General features: G+C 37.0%; 1 protein-coding gene across 1 annotated transcript in view; it reads left to right on the forward strand.

Moving 5' to 3' along the window:
• The first annotated feature begins 238 nt into the window (after positions 1-238).
• Positions 239-18,896, forward strand: part of LOC138733452 (interleukin-6 receptor subunit beta-like) — a 28,156-nt gene continuing 9,498 nt past the window's right edge. The window contains exons 1-13 of the mRNA XM_069880645.1: positions 239-316; positions 505-555; positions 2,767-2,878; positions 4,342-4,508; positions 5,557-5,696; positions 7,409-7,550; positions 7,712-7,794; positions 10,262-10,472; positions 12,103-12,261; positions 13,282-13,404; positions 13,928-14,080; positions 15,216-15,359; positions 18,081-18,177. Of these exons, the coding sequence (XP_069736746.1) occupies positions 274-316; positions 505-555; positions 2,767-2,878; positions 4,342-4,508; positions 5,557-5,696; positions 7,409-7,550; positions 7,712-7,794; positions 10,262-10,472; positions 12,103-12,261; positions 13,282-13,404; positions 13,928-14,080; positions 15,216-15,359; positions 18,081-18,177 (1,625 nt within the window). The 5' untranslated portion in view covers positions 239-273. The remainder of the gene's footprint in view (positions 317-504; positions 556-2,766; positions 2,879-4,341; positions 4,509-5,556; positions 5,697-7,408; positions 7,551-7,711; positions 7,795-10,261; positions 10,473-12,102; positions 12,262-13,281; positions 13,405-13,927; positions 14,081-15,215; positions 15,360-18,080; positions 18,178-18,896) is intronic.

The raw sequence follows: 18,896 nt of genomic DNA on the forward strand, positions 1-18,896 counted from the left end.
TCTCAGGCATCATTAAGAATCTCACTATTACTTCTTACAAACACAAAGAGGAAAAGTTTCTGTTTTTCAGAAGTATTGTCAGGGTTTCGTAAGTATAATTAATAGCTCAGAGCTGAAGTGCTTCACACATTGTAATTAATAAACATATTGCTTGTGTTCAGCCAGTAACAGTATAGGTGGTGGAATGAATAGGAAGTTTGAGGAGGAAGTGTGAAAAACAGACCAAAGACAGTGCAATGTTGATGGTAATCACTATGCTTCTTTACAGAGAAGATGAAGAACTCTCTGCTCGCAGCTATCTTTTTATTCGCATCAGGTGAGTTTCCATTTGCTGCATTACTTTCTGTTTCTTGGTGCAAATTTGTAATGTTGCTCAAAAGCGAGGCTAGATGACCACAATCGTGGACAAATTGAGTTCTGGGGGCGGGACAAACAAGAGCCGGTAACATTATTTCCTATTCCTTTCACGGGTGTTTATTTAAACAATTCCTTTTGATTCCCCAGATTCCTGCAGCTGCATAAACTGGGGTGTTCCATTTTGCCAGCGGCTCCCAGGTGGGTAAATATTTCTGATGTAATGTCTACTTCAAGGCAAAGATAAAGGTCACTGCTGAAGGAGACCTGCCTGCCAAAACGACTCTGTGTGGGTCTCCTCTGTGCCGCATCACAGGTAGTGTCCCCCAGGGCAAGTGTCACAGGCTGAGGATATTTAAATCTAAGCTATACTAAATCTGACACTTTTTTTTGTTCAATCAACTTTAAACTTGAATATACAGCTGCTGTCTGAATGATTAAAAGAATACTGTGGATACTCTGTAACTCAGGTTGTAGGAAGAAAAAGCTCTGAATGAAGAAGAGGACGGACCTTTTACCTCACAACCTATGCTATGAGATACCATAACCATACTGTAACACAAGCTCCAGAGATAAGCATGCTTACTTAGCAAATAGCAAAACATTTTGTTATTCAAGACTGACAGACCTATTGGCAACTCATAAAAACTAATAGATATAAAGAATAAAGATACAAATACTCTACTCATCTGGAAAATTCATTTTTATCATGTTAAGCATTCTGTACCTGCTGAGATCCTTATCTACTTTTCCGAAGGAAAAAAAAAATTGGTTTTGGGTCTTTTTTAAAAGTGTGGGTGGTACTTTGAGACATTATCGCTAATTCTTCTGAACTAATAGTTCAGACAGTAAGACACAAAGTAAAAGAACCGTCATATTTTATCACTACTGATTCTGATAAGTGATTTTTTAAATACTGAAATAAGCTTAACCACTAGAGACTAAATACTAGTTCCTTTAAAAATGTCACCAACGTTTCATTTCCCTTCAGCTGAAAAATGCTTATGTTCGGCTGCAAAAAAACCCATGATTTTCTTTCAAAAAAATTAAGGACAAGTCATTTTGTGCATAAACTTATGCTCCTCCTGCTTTATAATACGACCTTTAAGAAGCTGGTTGTATAAGCACGATATTGTTTTTCTCCAGCAATAGTGAATTACTCTGAAATCAAAATAGACATGACTGATGGTTTTGGAGTAATTCTAGGGTCTAATCAATCAGTCCTACTGTTGATAGTCAACTCTACGTTGCAGTGTATAATGCTTTGGAGAAACTCCATATTAATTCTTGCCAGTTGGAAATTATCACTTTAGCCTTTTGGGTTAATCACTAAAATGTGGTCCCTCTCTCCTTTTCTTTCTCAACTTAATTGCGTGCCATTCATTTTTATGATGTTTCTCAAGGGAGTGTTTGTTCTGTTGTGGTCTATACTTTCAAAATTGTCTATAAATTTGTGTTTAACCGTCAATAAGCTGCTCCAGACAGAGCTGTTACCAGCTGTTACCGGGTTTATAGTTCCTGTGGGTGAACAGTGCCTCCCTCCAGTGCAAGGCAGATGCTCCCAGGTCTCCAGGGTTTCCAAGTCACAGTGACTCCTCCAGGGAAGGGGCTTTTTCCCCAGATCCAGACCAAACAACCAGAAGCTGATGCTTTTGTATAACTTTCAGCAAACAACTTAGCACTAGCAGAAACACAGTGGCTTGACAGGCACTGTCTGTCAGATGGGAGCGGTGTGAAAGCAGAGCAGAGCTAGGACATAGGAATCTAAGGTGTCTATGGCAGATATTCACAGCAATTTTGTCAAGTGGTCTATGGAAATAACCTTGTGGTAGCTTTCCTCAAAGCAGAGAACCAAAAGCTAGTAATGTTTTCTTGGATCTATGCAATTTGTTTCTGCAAAGAATGCAGTAGAATGCCTCCAGTAGAAAAGATATTTCATTCAGAATATAAAAAAACAAATAAATACTAAGCTTTAAATAAGTACAGAGACAAGCAGCAGGATGTCATTATAGGAGAGAAACACAGTTCAAAGTTACAAGGAATGATGGTGTAGGAAACACCATAGGAAGTATTTCAGCACTACGTTATTGGGTACAGAACAGCTGATAATGGCCTCATAAAACACAGAAGGAATTATCCTTGCCTACCTTCATGTGGGAAAACTAGGTCTTACTTGGAAACATCAGGACCGATAAGGTTCAGTCTTTCTAAATGCCTGTGTCCCTTGCAAACTATAATGAAATTGTTGCCTTGAGAGTAAACATAGCATAAGGCCTCACACAGTTATTTTTTGTTGCACAGAAGTGTATAGTCTGTTTTGTATTTTGTTTTGCTACTCACAGCAAACAGTAGTTAATAGTAAACAATCGCCTGTGATGGGTCTTTTCCAGTCCACATGTTTTCATCTTGCAGACTGGGACAATGAATTGGTATGCTACAAAGAATTAAGTGAGGATCTAACCTGTACCTGGCTGCCAGAACCCAGTGCTCCAAATACCATTAATTATACCATATTCTTAAAATGGTAAGTCTGAAAGTCAACTCAGAAAATGAAAAGCTGTCATTGCGGTTTGACATGATTCCTACCTGCCAGAGTTTTCCGCCAATATATTTCATCACATTATAGATTGTTACACAATACTGTTCAAAATCTTTCTTTGCATATCTTCAATACCTATTGGTTTGATAAGAGCTTGGTAAGAGTCATTAAACATCTTTATATGCCTCTGCCACTGTCTGAAACATTACTGCCAAAGATCACCTCAATCAATTACTTCTATTAATATTTGCATCTATTGACTTGTGTTGAAAATTCATCACTAATGCAATTAAAGTGAAAAAAAAAACCACCAAAACCAGACACTGAGCTGGTTTTTATTTTACCTTGCTTTCTCCTTTTGTATTGGTTTAAAAGGAAAATAACCAAAAAAGGTTTTGAAAGTGCTTTTTACTTGCCGAGGACACCACCTCGTTCTCAAGTAACTTCAGTTTGACACTGAAATTGTTCCTAAACCTTACTCCTTATGATTTAGTTGTCAGGAAGAAAAAGATTACAGAAAAACACTGCCACAGAAAAGTTCCAACTAAGCTTTCAACATCATGCTTTGAAATACTAACAGTGGATTCAGAACTGGTCTGAAGCAGAAGACACAGGAGCCTTCAAGTGATTTTGTTCATTTATTAAATATTGTATTATGATCAGCACATTTAACGCTTGAAATATGTAGGTAGGCAATGAATATGCTGGCCCATTTCTTTAAAAACATTGAACTGATATAGCTTTAACTTTGAAAAAAAATCTGCCCTGTATGTGGAAGAGTAAATAAGAGATACAGGGAAAAAAATCCTGGGTAGAACTACATCAGCCTGCTGTGTAAAGCTTTAAACCTTTGAGACTTTCTGTGCTGTATGCACTAGTTATACCAAAAGTCTACAGCACTGAGCACTCAAGTGGCATTTAGGCATCTCTGTCAAACTCCGATGCTTTGCAGGAACAAAAGTCAGTAGATAGGCCTGTAACTCACAAGAGATTTTTCATACCTTGTGGCAATCTAGATTCAGGTAACTGGAAAATTTTGGTACTCAAAAGGAATTTAAGTGCCCCTGTGGTAGGTGGCAAGTACAATTTATGAAGTGATTCCTAACCTAGATTTATAGTTTCTAAATGCTTTTTATATCCCACTGTACATATGAAACAAGCCATTCAGATTTTGTCTTGCATCATGCTGTGCCTTAGAACTTAACAGTTCACCACACAACAAGGATTTGCATGTTAAAAATTGCTAGAATTATCAGGGTGCTAGAATTTCACTTGCTGTTTCAAGCTGCTCCAGGCTTCACCTTCAGGATTTCAAAATGCTGAATTTTGTATATAGGTACCTAGAAAACTATAAGCTGTATAGTGATCCTTCTGGGGGCAGGGAGAGAAAGCAGTAACTATAATCCAATAAAATGTTTGGGTTTTACTCTGCTTTATTTTTTCCAAAGGGACAGAATTCCAAAACTTTTTCAACGAAACACATCATTGTCTTCCATCACGATAGAACGAAAGCACCTCTACATGAAGCGAACTGCTTCTGTCTGGATAGCAGTGAATTATGCCCATGACCGTTGCATGAAAGGAAAGAACATCTCAGTTACACCAAGTAAAACAGGTACAAAGTCTTCATGAGTTGTGTTACTACAGTGTCCAGCTGAATTACTGTTGGCATTTTCTTAGACTATTTCCAAGATTCTAAGTCCCAATATACTACTTTACTGATTCAGAGAGCTAAGCTGCAGTTCTTTGGATGAAATTTTTACTGAAATTAATAGCAGAAATCTATCAGCTTTTACAGGAGAAGAGGTTTACTCTAAATTATTTGCTAGGTTATAGAATAGTCACATCCAAAAAATAAGTGTAGTGATGTTTATCTACAGTACTTAGCCAGCTTTCTGTGCTCTTTGGTGGTTTTCTGAACTTCTATATTGGTTTACAAAGAGCAGGCTTGATTGAGTTCCATGCATTTAAAGAATCCTTGTTACAGAGCATTAGCATTTTGAGAAAACTTCTCAAATTTCAGCTCTTTTCAAAGGCCACTTACCCATTACAGTGCTTCAGGGGAGATATGAAAAAACCAAATCCTATTAACTGTGTCTTTTAGATGTTTAGATGTAGATTTTCTACAGTACCTGATTACTGAGATAACTTTAATAGCTTCCTAAAATTTCACTTTCTCAGAGCAATCAAGATCCAAGAAAAACATGTGTTTCTCACTGCTGTGGTCGCTACCAGTACAACTCAATTATTGCAGTGGCCTCCTCTGGAGGATTTTGACCACCTTGTGTATGTTGGAGGACAAGACAAAAATATACTTACAGTTATAAATCTAAACCCAGCTGCTGAGATTTAGAATATATTCTGGAAAATTACAGTCACAGGTACTCTTGATGTTTTGATTTTGCCTTTCAGACTCAGTATAGCACCTGCTTAGAAGAAGTGTCTTCCTGAAAGCTGTAGAAGCATTCATAAAAGAAAGGCGAGAGGAACAACTCTACTTTTTTGACTCCATAAAGATTTAGTAATTGTTTATTTCAGGTCTTCCACTGTTGGGTACTCTGTGCCAAGCCTTCTATTTTTTATAAGCCACACCTGACAGACATCATTACCAAAGCTTTCCTGCTTCTCTTGCATTTGTAACAGCTGCGTGTTCCCCATTTTAGGGAAGTGCTCAACACCATCTAACGTAAGTGCTTACCAGGTCACAAACCAAATGATAATAAAGTGGGTCCTGCCCGCAACTCCTGCATCATACGAGCTGAGATACAGAGAGGCACTCACAGAATCCACTCGGTGGACACTGGTAAGTACTTCTAGATGACAATAACTTGAGAACATGAGATGTCTTTATTGTAAGCACAGCAGCATGTGGCATGTAAGGATCTAATTTAGAGGATGATGCTGAAGACCATGCATGGCGTGGAGAGCAAGCAAGATCAGTGTGCAGACAACATGTAGTCAAATCTCACAAAGGTCTCTCAGTTTTGTTCTAACAGATTCTAATCTTTTTAGGAAAGAAAGGTTAATAGTTTTATACGGAAAAAAAGCAGCACAGTATGTCAGCTTGTTCATTAAACCATCAGTGAGACAGCACAACCATCAGTGATGCAAAAGATGAGGAAGATATCAGAAATGCCATACAAAATCAAACCCTGATTACACTTTCAGTGATGGACCATATTACCATTTTGCTGACTGCATCACTGGGTGATGAGGATGACCAAGTGTCTAAAGACTAGAGGCCATGAATATTCATCATTCACCATGTCTCAGCTGATCCTATGAACTTAGGCTGTAAATTCTTCATAATCACATGAATGCAGACTGCATTTAGAGGTGGAACTGGAGAGAAAGAGTGAGTAGGGACATACAAGCACAGAGGATATATAAAGCTAGCTGAGAAACAGCGTATATCAAAGGTAGGATTCATGTACATGTAATGTAGTTTAACACTCAGATCTTAAATTCATTTCATTTCTTTCTTGTCCTGTAGGAGATTTGGGGTCTTTCTATAACACTGCATGTTATGGTTTATATTTGTAATTCTTTTTTTTTTCTTGTGACCAAGATACTTTTATTAGCAAAACTATATTAATTTAATTAATTAACTTTAATTAAAAAGAAAACACTGCAGAAAACCAAAGAGAAGAGCTGGTCACCTAGTAGTGGGCGATCTGGGTGGATTTTTGTTGGTTTTATTTTGGATTTGGATTTGTTTTTAGGAAATACATATAATTTAGAGAACAAAACTTCACCGCAGACAAATATTTCAATCTGCAATGGCACTTATTCTAAAAATATAATAACACCTAGAACTGACCAGGCCAGATGTCCATTTAAGTCAGGAAGCTGTTGTCTGCTGGTGGCCACCAATGAACACCTGGGGAAGACTGTAAAACAGCTCAAGAAAATAGCAGCAGTTTTCTATCGTATTTTCTCCTACAGTTTTCAGCTCGGGAATTTCCGTAGTCACAGGCAGTGTTTTTGTTTCAAGACAATCTACATTCCCTGTACAGTCACTGGAGTTCCAGTGCCATCATCAGCTGCAGGTGCACATTACTTCTCTGGTGCTAAGGCATAGGCAGTCACACATTCAGTCCAACCACTCTCCTTACCAAATCCGTCACATGGATCTATGTAGACATACTATAGCACTTGAGAATAAGGGCATGAAAAAAAATTAAGTTTACCTTGACATCTTGTTCTTCAGAATGCCAACAAGGCTCGTGTTTAAGTAGGTTATTATTTTCAGTATTTATAATGCCTAACTGATCCTAAGAACAATGCTTAGACCTAAACCGTTGCTTACATGTACTAACTGACCATAATGTGTTCATGAAAAAGATGGTGTTGCCTTGAAAGAATGAAGGACATTGGTTAAAATGTGTAGTACATTCTCTTTAATGATAGGAACCTCTATTTTCAGCAGCAGGCAGACTAGTTCTTGGCTGAGAAAACAGTTAATATAAGATTATGTTTTAATGCTGCCACAAATTAAACGCTATTTGTTTTTAGGTGCCTGTAGAAAGAAATGCAGTCAATGTCACCATTTTGAATTTAAATGCCATGTCTTCACACATTATTCAGCTCAGATGCATAGCCAAGGATGGTCTCCACTGTGTTTGTGTTTGGAGTAAAGATATTTTGGTCCCTCACAGTAAGTGAAATACAGTTTTGTCCCATTGGAAATAAAGAGGAATGTAAGACACTTTTCAAATCCTGTATCATATGAAATAACATTGTCAGATACTGTTGAAAGTACAAAGGCTGAACTGATTCATATAAGCACATATCTCCATTTTTTTCTATCCTTACCAGAACTCATGAACAAACCAAGGATATCATATAACGCAACTACAGAAATCTCTGGTGGCAAAAGAAGTGTTCTTTTGAAGTGGGAGGTAAAGTTCAATTTGAGTTTGAGTACCTCTTGTTATGTCTGTACTACTATTTTGTTACTTAATAGGAAAAAATAGACTTTCTCATTGTATTGAGATTACATTGTATAAGCAAAAGGCACTGAATATTGTACTCTTGCTGCATAATTCAATGCATTTGTATGGTGGTGTTTTAGGTGCTAGGAACTAGCAAGGAAAACTACATCAATTTATGAACTTGAAAAAGCATTTAAACAGCAATCAAAATCATAGACAAGAGTAAAGATTTTTTTTCCAGCTTGCGTTAAAAATTGGTGCTTCTTGAGTTTGTTTTCTAGAATTAAGTATTCCTTGAAAGATCCTCATCCAGTCGTTAGTCCGTGCAAGTAACGCATCTGTAACATGTGTTCCTAAGGAGGATTCACATTTCCAGGAGACAAAAAACTTTAAGAAAACTTTGGTAGATCTACTCTTTACTAATTCAGAAGTGCAAATTCATTATAATCAGAACACAAAAAGAGCCTCTGGCTTCCAAGTACACTCTTTAGCTACATGGTTCTCATAATGATATTGGAAGTTCAAACCTATGCCCTGTTCTGCTGCAGGAGTTTTTGTCAGCTGACTGATTATAGCAGATCAGTCAGTTTTCCCAGATGAAGTTCTCTTGGTAAGAAATGGACAACTGACAATCTTGGATGGATAGTCAAGGGGCCAACATGCAAGTTCAATGAGAAAGGTGTTATTAGAGGTAACTAATCAATTGTACCTAGATTCTAGGTACAATTGAGAGAAACAGCATCTACAAATTCGAAGAAGTTTGCTATACAGGACATCCCTGGCAGAAAGGTCAGAGACAGGTAGAGTTTTGAAATGTCAGAAGACATAGAAAGTTTCGTAGTTACCACTTGCATTTTTGTTAAGGGGGGGTGAAAAAAGAAAAAGACAGCAGAGGAAATAGACACCTCATCTCCTGATAAGAATGGGAGATCCCATTCCTCCCTTATCGCCTGAAATGCAGGCAAACCTGCATAGTAAGTGATTCACTTTGTAGTAAAGAAATAGACCATATGTGCTATTTTAAATGTTAAGCTAAGAGGAGAAACTATTCTTGATCTGAATGCTTTAGAAAAAAAAAAAAGTAATATTAAATATAGTATCAGGGCTAGGACCTTCATTCAGGATAACACTTATGTTAATCTCTTATAGGAAACAAGGTTCAAGTCCAGCTAGATTCAACAGACATTAAAGGAGCAGAGGGAATGATTAATGTGTTAAATGTAGAGAAAAAAAAATAACTTCTGCTCTGCTGCCGTAATTGTTTAACCTGATCTGAAGCAAAGAAAACAGCTTAAAGATGTCAGAGGCTAGCTATAGCTTTTGTTTTTCTCATGTTCAGACCAACAGGCACGTGTTTACTGGCTTCGGCTCTAAACTTATGATCAGGCAACCTGAATTACTTTCATGGCTACAAATAACACAGCACCTCCTGCAGGGCTGCACAAGGCAGAGCAGTGATAACCTTTTCCAGTCTCATTTTGCTGAGCTAAAAAACCAAAATTCTACTGGTTTCTTCTTGTGCAATATACCTCATATTTCACATATCCAAGGAATTATTTCCCTTACACAGAAACCTAACACCAGCTCTTCCCTTCCTATCCTGGAAAAAACATCTATTCCCATTTTAAGAGCTTCCACCTTTAGCAGAAATTCCTGTCAACACATACGTCTCTGTCTTTTAAATTACCAAATATCACCCTGTCTGTGTTACTCTAAAATTATCCAGTTATTTAAATAAGATAACCCAATCTCCCAGCTTTGAGGCATCTTCACACTATTAATTCTATGCCAACAGATAACAGACAAGCTTAATATCATAAGTAATCCTCGCACAATTCACAGGCTTTGTGTATTGAGTTCAGTTTCTATCTAGATTAATTTCCATTTCTGTACACTTATTTTCCAGTCTCTTATGAAGATTAGTACAGCAAAATAATGAGTGAACCATCACCATCTAAAAGTTTGGAGCAATAGGTACATAATACATTCCAAAGTTGTAGTATAATTACTAGTATTTATTCTCAAAGAGACCAGATGCCTAACAGAGCCTAGTAGATGAAGATTCCCAGAGGCATAAATTGCAATTAAACACCTCTCATTAACTTTTCAAGTTCCTAATTATGAGGAGTATGTTCCATTGAAATGCAGTGAACATTACAGCTGCTTGACTGCTGTTATAACTAATTGGAAACACATAACTAGGATCCCAATTAAGCAAAACACTTAATCCTGTGCTTGAATCTTCACAGTTTAAGCATGCTCTTAATTTTAGGGAAATGCTTCTCTTTATTGATTCCTAATAACCTAATTAAAACGGTATGATTTCATCCCAATCGTTAAAAGTGACATTTTGTTTATACGACTTAATTCCTGATCATTTTCTTTGCAGGACATAATAGCATTTATAGAATAATAATCTTTTTCCTCTCCCTAGGTAACACAAACTGACAACATCCTTGGATATTACGTCGATGTGGAAAGAATACCCAACAGTTGCAGAGATTCACCAAATCGGATATTTCAAAAGGAGAGAAAAGTTCTTCTAAATCTCTCCCTGGCTTATTACAGAGTTAATATTTCTGCCTATAATGAAGCAGGAGAATCTCCACAAGCCACGTACATTGTCCCAGAGTTCTCTGCAACAGGTGTTTACCGTATCATTCACACATTCCAGCACTGGAGAAGTTTTATGAGCAATTTCCAAGCTACATTTTGACAGTCTTTGGGACAGGGTTAAGCATTCTCTTGAATGTTTATTAGGCTAATATTTTAGCCTAGGGAGAGTCAGTTCTGGGTTTTTAAGAAAGGGTTTTGATAGAAGTTAAATAACAGACTAAGCAATTTAACATTCTATTTACAACTTTTTTTCTGAAGCTAGATAAATGTGCTAGATCTACTTATCAAAAGGGCTTATGGAGTGTAGTCAAAGTTAAGCAGATGCCAGCAGTTTAAATAAAGTTCACAAATTTCTGTGCAAATCTAAGGGTTTTGAGCTAAGTAACTATTAAGAGACATGCTACTGTCCTTTATTCCCCTACTGGCACATGGAAGAAGGAATAGATAGGATGTACATGTCATATTCCAATGAGAAAGTAAGCTTTTGTGATGCCTAAATACACGGATTTTTTTTCATTTAAAAATAGAAGTACTAAATGATGTTTTTCTTACAGTATAAGCTAATTTCATTTCTTATGGTCATGGGGTATGGTTATTGCAATATAAGAAATCTCTCTGCTGAAGTAAGATTAGCTTTTTTTATTAAATGATAGCATCCACAAGTAAACAAGTGTGCAAATAATCTTCTTGGTCTCCAGATAGCTGCTACTAATTGGTTTTCCAGGAATTTCTAAGTCCTTCCCTTCATTCTGTTCTCCTTTGCCTTGTAAAGACTTGGCCTTGCCCTTGCCTTTCACTGCTTTAGCTCTCCTACCTTAAGTCATCTTTTCACTGACAGCTACTTCATTACTGAATCTCTCAGCCCGTTCTCCGTGGTTATTTCCAGTCACAAGTTTTAGATTTGGTTGGACATCCATGCAGTTTCTCTCTATCAATCATGTATTACTGGGAAGATACTTGCATTAAGTGCATTCCCAAGATAAACTCCTTCTCAGTGTGCACAACTTTTCCTCAGCTAGTACAGTAATTTTCTTTAATTTGAATTTATTATATTGGTTTTCAGACAGGAGATGAAATGGAGAATTTTGTCTGTCTGCCACAAGATCCACTTCTTACCACAACATGACAGGTTGCTCTTCTACCCGCCTCACCTGCGTTTCAGGCAGAAGGTCTTTCCTAGTTTGATAATCCATCTTTTAAAATGTCAAAATATTTAAAATCTTGGCAGAAAATGCAAAATATATGAAATATGAAATGATATAGCTCTAATCTGTAATTAGCTCTTTTTTCTTCTACCCCAGCTAATCACTGTCTCATAGTTGCTCTCTGTATAGCAGGTAATAGCAGCTCACAGTAGATTATTTAGCAATGTCAGACTTCTTCTTCCAGAGCCTTGGAACACCCATTTGTCCTTTTCTTATCACAGGAAACTAAAGGTCATGAAGAGCAACTAACACTTGAGGTTACAGAGACCATTGCAAAGTACTAGACACTAAGTTTCCTTTATTGACATAATAGTGTAAACTTTGCTATATACTGGTTACCTGTAATAACATTACTTAATGAATAATCTTTGAAAAAGAGCAAAGAGAATAGGCAAGCAAGAGAGAAGAGGACTGCTTTCCGCTTTATTGTTCTCTATTGTATATTTGTTCACAGACTTGCCCGGCCAAATCCATGTCAAACACCACGGAAGTAATGTAATTGTCACCTGGACTCCAGAATACAATCCAAACTGTTTTATGGTTGACTGGGGCACTGGTAAAGAGGATATGTACATGAAAATAGTAACTGCAACTGCTGGAAATTTCACACTAGGTAACAACAACCAACACGTTTGCTTACAGAGGCACCATTTCATTTACTGGGGATTTTTGAGGATGGTAGGATTTTCATCCTATTTGGAAGCGCGAACTAAACATCCAGATATATATAACCCTTATCTTTGTCCAGTACTAAGACAACGTCTAATTTTTAGCAACACCAATGGAAGTAAAAGGCAGATTTTTCCATAGGATTCTTCTTTTCACAGTTGGGCAAGAAATGCAGCTAAGCTTCTGTTGCTAGAATGATGTCTCTTCTTGAGCACATTCCAAGCAGACCTATATACTGCTGGCTTTAAAAGAAAAAATGTTTCCCTTGTCCCTAGGTAAACTTAACTTTAAATACAAACCACACAGTCTCCCTTAAATTGTATTTTTTATCCCCGTGGCTGTCCTTGTCAAAGCCTCAGCTTTTTTTGGTATTCTGCTTACCAAACTAGGCATGATGAGCTGCAGCAAGAGACCATTTTATGAGATAGTCACCAAAAATCTTGATTAAAATCATGTCGCTGAACCTTGCAGAGATCATCCAAGACTGTCTATTTTATATACTAGGGAACATTTAAATTCAGAGTTTTATAAATGAATGTACTGTTTTCCTTGGTCCTTCTGCAATACTTGCACTGACACATTACATCTCTTTGTTTTGCTTGTTTTTATATATGCTAACTGAGGGAGAGATATTTGGCCTTGAACTTGAAGATATCTACAGCCATTTTCGTTCCCTAATTCTCTTTCAGCTGCTCAGGCCTTCCAGAGGGAGACTATACGTCATCTTCTACAAGCAAACTCATGTCTTGTTCAGCTTTTGAAATAGTTTATATTAAGTGTCTAGAGACAATGAAGAAGGATGCACATACATTTTTTACTCAGTGTAAAGGACTGTAAACTTAGACTACGCTTTGAGTCTCAAAACCAAAGAACTACACAGAAAAACTATAAAGATGTTGTATTTCCTCCACTTCTTCATCATTCATAACTTTTCAGTAAACTCTGATGTTAATTTGTTTTCCAGAAAATATCCAGCCATATAAGCTATACAGAATAATGGTTCATGCATCTGATGTGTGTCAGTGTGAAAATTTCACAAGACATGAAAAGACTTTTGGAGTGACCCAGTTTTACTCAGTTGAAGGAGGTATTCTTCCCCTTTATATTTCTTCTTCTCACTTCCTATCTGCAGCAATAAAATAAATTCTACACAAAGTTTCTTCTCCAAGTGACTTAGAAGTATCCTAGCAGTTATGCACTGGCAGTGAATTACCTGAATGTTGTTCCTTACTGATAAGTCCACAAAAATATTATTATTACACACGATATTGCCAAAATAAAAGAAAAAGGGTCTTGGAGTTGCTACCCCATGTAATTCGTATTTGACTGTGGCCAAAGTCAGACTTTCAAATCCCAATTTGGTCATGTCTTATACTACAAGTTGAAATAAGTACAGCAGTGGCTTTTGGAGTAAGTTTTCGTAATGAACCAGTCATAATTTCTACTTGTTTTGGTATTGCTTAAGGTGAGTGCCTTTTAACTCTGTGGGATTTCTCCTTTCTCTTCCACACTTTATGTTAATATTTATGACAACTAGAATCAGACAAGGCTCCAGTCATATATGGCTAATGCGTAAGTATTGATGCAAAAATTATTATCCAATCTTTAAGTTCCTAGGACAGGTCCCACTAATGTGACAATTCTGAATATCACAAAGCACACTGCATTTGTAAAGTGGACTGCAATAGCTACTGAAGACTGTTTGGGCTTTCTCCAGGGATACAGGATCACCTACATGGATTTATCAAGTAAAAAGTCTCTGGGTAAGTCTTTATTGCTCAGAACAAAGCAGCAGCTCAGAGCCATGGCAGAAAAGTTTCATGCAGAACATCCAGTGCTTTTGCAGCACACTACTGAATTAAATTAGATTTCTGTGGGAATTAAGCCTCTACAAATGTCAGATCCTGGTTAGAGTTTTAATGCCCTAGATGGTCCTATGAATACCTGGAATTTTCTTGACCTCATCTCAAATTAAATATTGATAAGAAAATACTTCCTTAAAACTTACAGTTCTAGGACTACTATAGAATTGCCTAGTAACACTGAAAGGAAGATGTACCTCAGTATTATTGAGGTCTTAAGATTTTAGTCACAATACTTCTATGTTTCATTGCAGCTCAGCTAAGCTTGACTCTGATTGACTCTGACTTCTATAGAGGTCTTTCTATAGGACTTCAGAAATTAATTATAGATTTCTTTTTTTAACTCACTTAGCAGGGAATACAGTTTGTATTTCTTAACTGTTTTCACAGAAATCATTACTAATTTCATTTCTAGAAAAATTTTCTTCAATTAATAGCTTTTGCTTCTAACTACATAGTATGAAACTTCTATACACTGAAATACATTAATAGTAGTGAGCTCAAACCACTTGAGTTTTCAAAACAAAATCCCTCTACTTCTTTTGTTAGACCTTTTCTTTTCTTGGTCTGTAGTAGAAAGTCTTCTTGCAATAAGTAATAATACATTAACTTTACACATACTGACTTTCAAATAAAAATAAATACTATAGAAGACAAATAGCACAAACACCAGTCAAAGGAAAATAACAAGAATTCATGTTGGCCTATGCCTTTACAGGGCCATAAAAAGTAACAAAAGCTTCAAGGACGCACTGTTAGCAGATTTGGCATCATGTTCAAATGCAAAATTCCACCCCAAATACCCAGCAGAAAGTGAAGAGGAGATAGAAAATGAGTATTCAGGACTGAATTTAATTTTTTTTCCTCTGCCCTAATCAGTCAAAGGAACAGTGACACAACATCCAAATACCACGTTTTCCAGGCAGGTAGAATAATTTTACTAGAGAATTTTGGGGAAGCCTATAGGCTAAAGCACCATTTCCACTTCTCTGAAGATCTTAAATTCACAGTTTCCCCATCCCCTCTTGTGTTTCAGCTGTAACTCTCAATTCTTCTACCACAAGTTACCGTCTTACTGGACTGAAGGAGAAAACCATCTACCGTGTGCAGATTTCGGGATTCACTAATGCTGGCGAAGGACCTCCAACTCTTTCACAACCTTTCAGCACCCCAAAATACGGTACTGTGAAAGCTCTATGCACCTGTGTTGCTCAGCATCAATGTTTGTTTTATGTACTATATGGGGCATTATCCTCTACACTTTCCTGCTTTTCAAGAAGTAACAAACTGGCCATGCACAAGATTTATTATTCAATCCTTAGTTACTGAAAGCAAACACGAAAAATTATTCCTTTGTCAACTATGCATCACAGAACAACTCTGCTTGGTTTTCTTTATGTAACATGCAGAGAAGACTTAGCTATGGTTCCTCACCCCTGAAACCTTTCTCATGATAGCTACATGCACATATTTTTATTTATCAATGATTCCTGCCATAGATTTCAACAGTTTATGTGTTCAGCCTGTGACTAGTTAAGTTCAGTAGTTTTTGCTCTTGGCAAAAACCTGAGCAATCATGTAAAATTGATTTCCAGCTAGATCCTTGAGCCATTAACTGTAAAACAACAACAACAAAACCAAAAAAACAAAACTAATAGTTTCTTTCAATTGCTCCTATTTTGGGTACAGTTAATCAAAGTGTCTTTTGCTTGCTAACAGTTTAAATACATCTTGCTTAAGAGGTCCTGTAGTTCACTGACAGAAGTTTGCTTATTTCAAAGGTGCCTGGCTAGGCTAAGAATTTGCATTTATAAAGCAATATATATTTTAGGTTGGCTAAACATGGTCTCTCAAACATCTTTTACACCTTAGCTGTTAATCTCTCACTGTGGTAAACTCTTTCCTGGTTTGACCACAGCTTCACTCAATTGAAGCTTTCTAAATAAAAAAAGAACAGAACAGACTAAGGTAGTACTAGCCACAGGAAAAGTAACCTGTGAAATTCAGAGGTAAAAATTTGCAAGTGTCTTCTCTCTGCTACAGCTTCTGTATTAAGTGATGGAGGTATAAACACAAACAACTGAATGGTCAAAAGTGTGGAGCAGAAAGAAAAATGAAAGAAATTAAAAATCTTCCTTAAAATCAGTAAGGTTTCTGCCTTCTCCTTCCACCCACTCAAATACTTTATCCTGTCAATAAAAGAAGATAAGTGTCTCTGATGAAGCTTTTCTGCAGGACTTTATTCTATTCATCCTCCTGAACATACATTTGGATACAATTCAATTTTTCAGAAAAATTAAAAAAAAAAGAGTGAATTTAATGCAACATTTTAAAAACTAAAAATTATCTTGAATTTAAATCTCACATTAACTATTTCTACCATCCCAAACATTTGAGAGGTTGCTTAATCCATTAGAAGAACATCCTTTTTTTTTTTTTTGCCATAAAAGTGTTTTTTTCAGCAACAAAGCAATCTGCAGCTTTTCAAATACTTTTTTAAGCAAAAATTAAGTAGTGGTTTGATTTTATAAAAGTAATTTTTGTTGTTGAGTGGGTTGGAAAAGAAAAAACAAGCAGCACTTTGGTAAACAAAGTTTGTCATTATCAGCACTACCATCATAGACTGACCATACTTCTCCTGCTGCTATTCTGAAACTTTCAATTTAGCTGTCTGTAAAGAACACCTCAACCAACCCTTCACATCACAGGTTGTGTTAGTTCCTGTGCTGGCAGCACAGCTTTCACTGCCTGAGCAATTTGTCAACTTTTGCTAACTTTTCAGTCATTTAATCTCCTTCAGGGCTAGGGGGAGTGGGTAATGGTGGGAATTATCTTGAGTAGCTATTAACATAGGCAATAGGAGGTGTGTGTTCACAGCAAGGGTCCACAAACAGCTGACTGTGGACAGAATTGCCTCAATGTTCCCAACAGCCGAAGCAAGTCACTTACCAAATCATAGAATCACAGAATATGGTATGGAATGGTTTTAGTCAGAAGAGATCTCAATGTTCGTGTAGTTCCACCCCCTGTGCCATGGACATGGACACCTTCCACTGAATCAGGTTGCTCAAAGGCACATCTAACATGATCTTGAGCACCTCCAGAGATGAGGCATCCAAAACTTCTCCAGGCAATGTGTTCCAGTGCCTGACCACTCTCACATTTAAAAATCTCTTCCTACTATCTGATCTAAATCTCCTCTCTTTCAGATTAAAACTGTAACCCTTCATCCTATCACTACACCCCCCAGCTTTCCTATAGGCTCCCTCTGAGCACTGGAAGGCTGAATAAGGTCTTTCCAGAGACCTTCTTCTGTAGGCTAAACAAGCCCAACTCTCTCAGCGTGTCCTTATATGAGAGATGCTCCAGTCCCCCAGTGATCTTTGTGGTTCTCCTCTGTACTCGCTTTAACAGATCCATATCCTTCCTGTGTTGAAGACTCCAGAACTGACTGCAGTACTCCAGCTGAAGTCTCAGGAGAGCAGAGTAGAAGGGTAGAGTCACCTACCTAGACCTTCTGGTCACAACACTTTCGATGCAGCCCAGGATACTGCTGGTTTTCTGCCACTGGATCAGGGTCCTGGCCTATTAAACAAGCTAGAAGTCACATAATAACGTGGGGAGTAGGAATACTCTTATTATAAGTGTTTGAGTGGTATCTTTGAATGGTGGATTTAAGAATTCAGCACATATATCTAGATACCTTAAAAATACAGACCAGAAAGCCTCAGACCTTCCAGAAATCCCAGGTCTTATTTTAGCTAGATTTCAGTTACAGGAATCCCAGAACACATACAAAGTTTGACTTGACTATTGTTTGAAATATTTCTCTTGCAGAAGAAATATAGCCTTTCATTACCTGATACTGTGAGTCTGATTCAATCTCTTAATTTCTCATCAGATAAAGGAGAATTTGAAGGTTTTGTGACTGGCTTGTGTGTCAGCATGATGTTTATTCTGATTTTCGTACCCCTCATTTGTTCTCTGGTGCTTAAAAGGTAAGAAACAGATATTGCCTGAAGTAGTTAGCAGCACTTGCCATGCCACTTCTTACACAGTGAGAACAATTACAAACCACTATAAGATGATTAAAATAGTTTGCCAATAATCTATAATGTTTTGCTTTTGATACAGTTTTCTGACTAACTGTTGAATCAAACACCCTTGAAAAGAGCACAAACCATTGCTAGCAGTGTAAAATAGGTTATATATATATGTACAAAAGCATACATTTGATGATTTTGCTCTTTCATTCCCAAATGATAATCATGTCTCTTCTATTAAAATTCAAAAATAAAGTCCTGACATATGCATAAATTGATGATGCCACATAAGCAAGTACATTTGGATGCACAGAAGCACATAATGAGAAGGAGAAATGGATGGATGAGTAGCAAGACAAAAGAACAATAAGGATGCCTGTAAGATATGGATGAGGTCCTATTATTTCAGGAGAAATTATTCTGTGCAGTAATAAAGTACACCTCCCTTCTAATTAGTCAGAGGTACAGTGTTAGGTGTGTGCGTTACCCCTAAATGAAAAATGGCTTTCATAGTAACGGGTTCTAATACTCATTTTCTGATAAACCAGGTTGCCTACAACCATTCATGTTACTATTTTGATATATAGAACACTACCCTCCCTTTTTCTCCTTTTTACAAAGCAACAACCTGAGAAGCTGAAAGCACAGCTGCTAAAGGACAGAAGAGATAGACT

The sequence above is a fragment of the Phaenicophaeus curvirostris genome, chromosome Z (assembly GCF_032191515.1).
Source record: "Phaenicophaeus curvirostris isolate KB17595 chromosome Z, BPBGC_Pcur_1.0, whole genome shotgun sequence".
Classification (NCBI taxonomy): domain Eukaryota; kingdom Metazoa; phylum Chordata; class Aves; order Cuculiformes; family Cuculidae; genus Phaenicophaeus; species Phaenicophaeus curvirostris.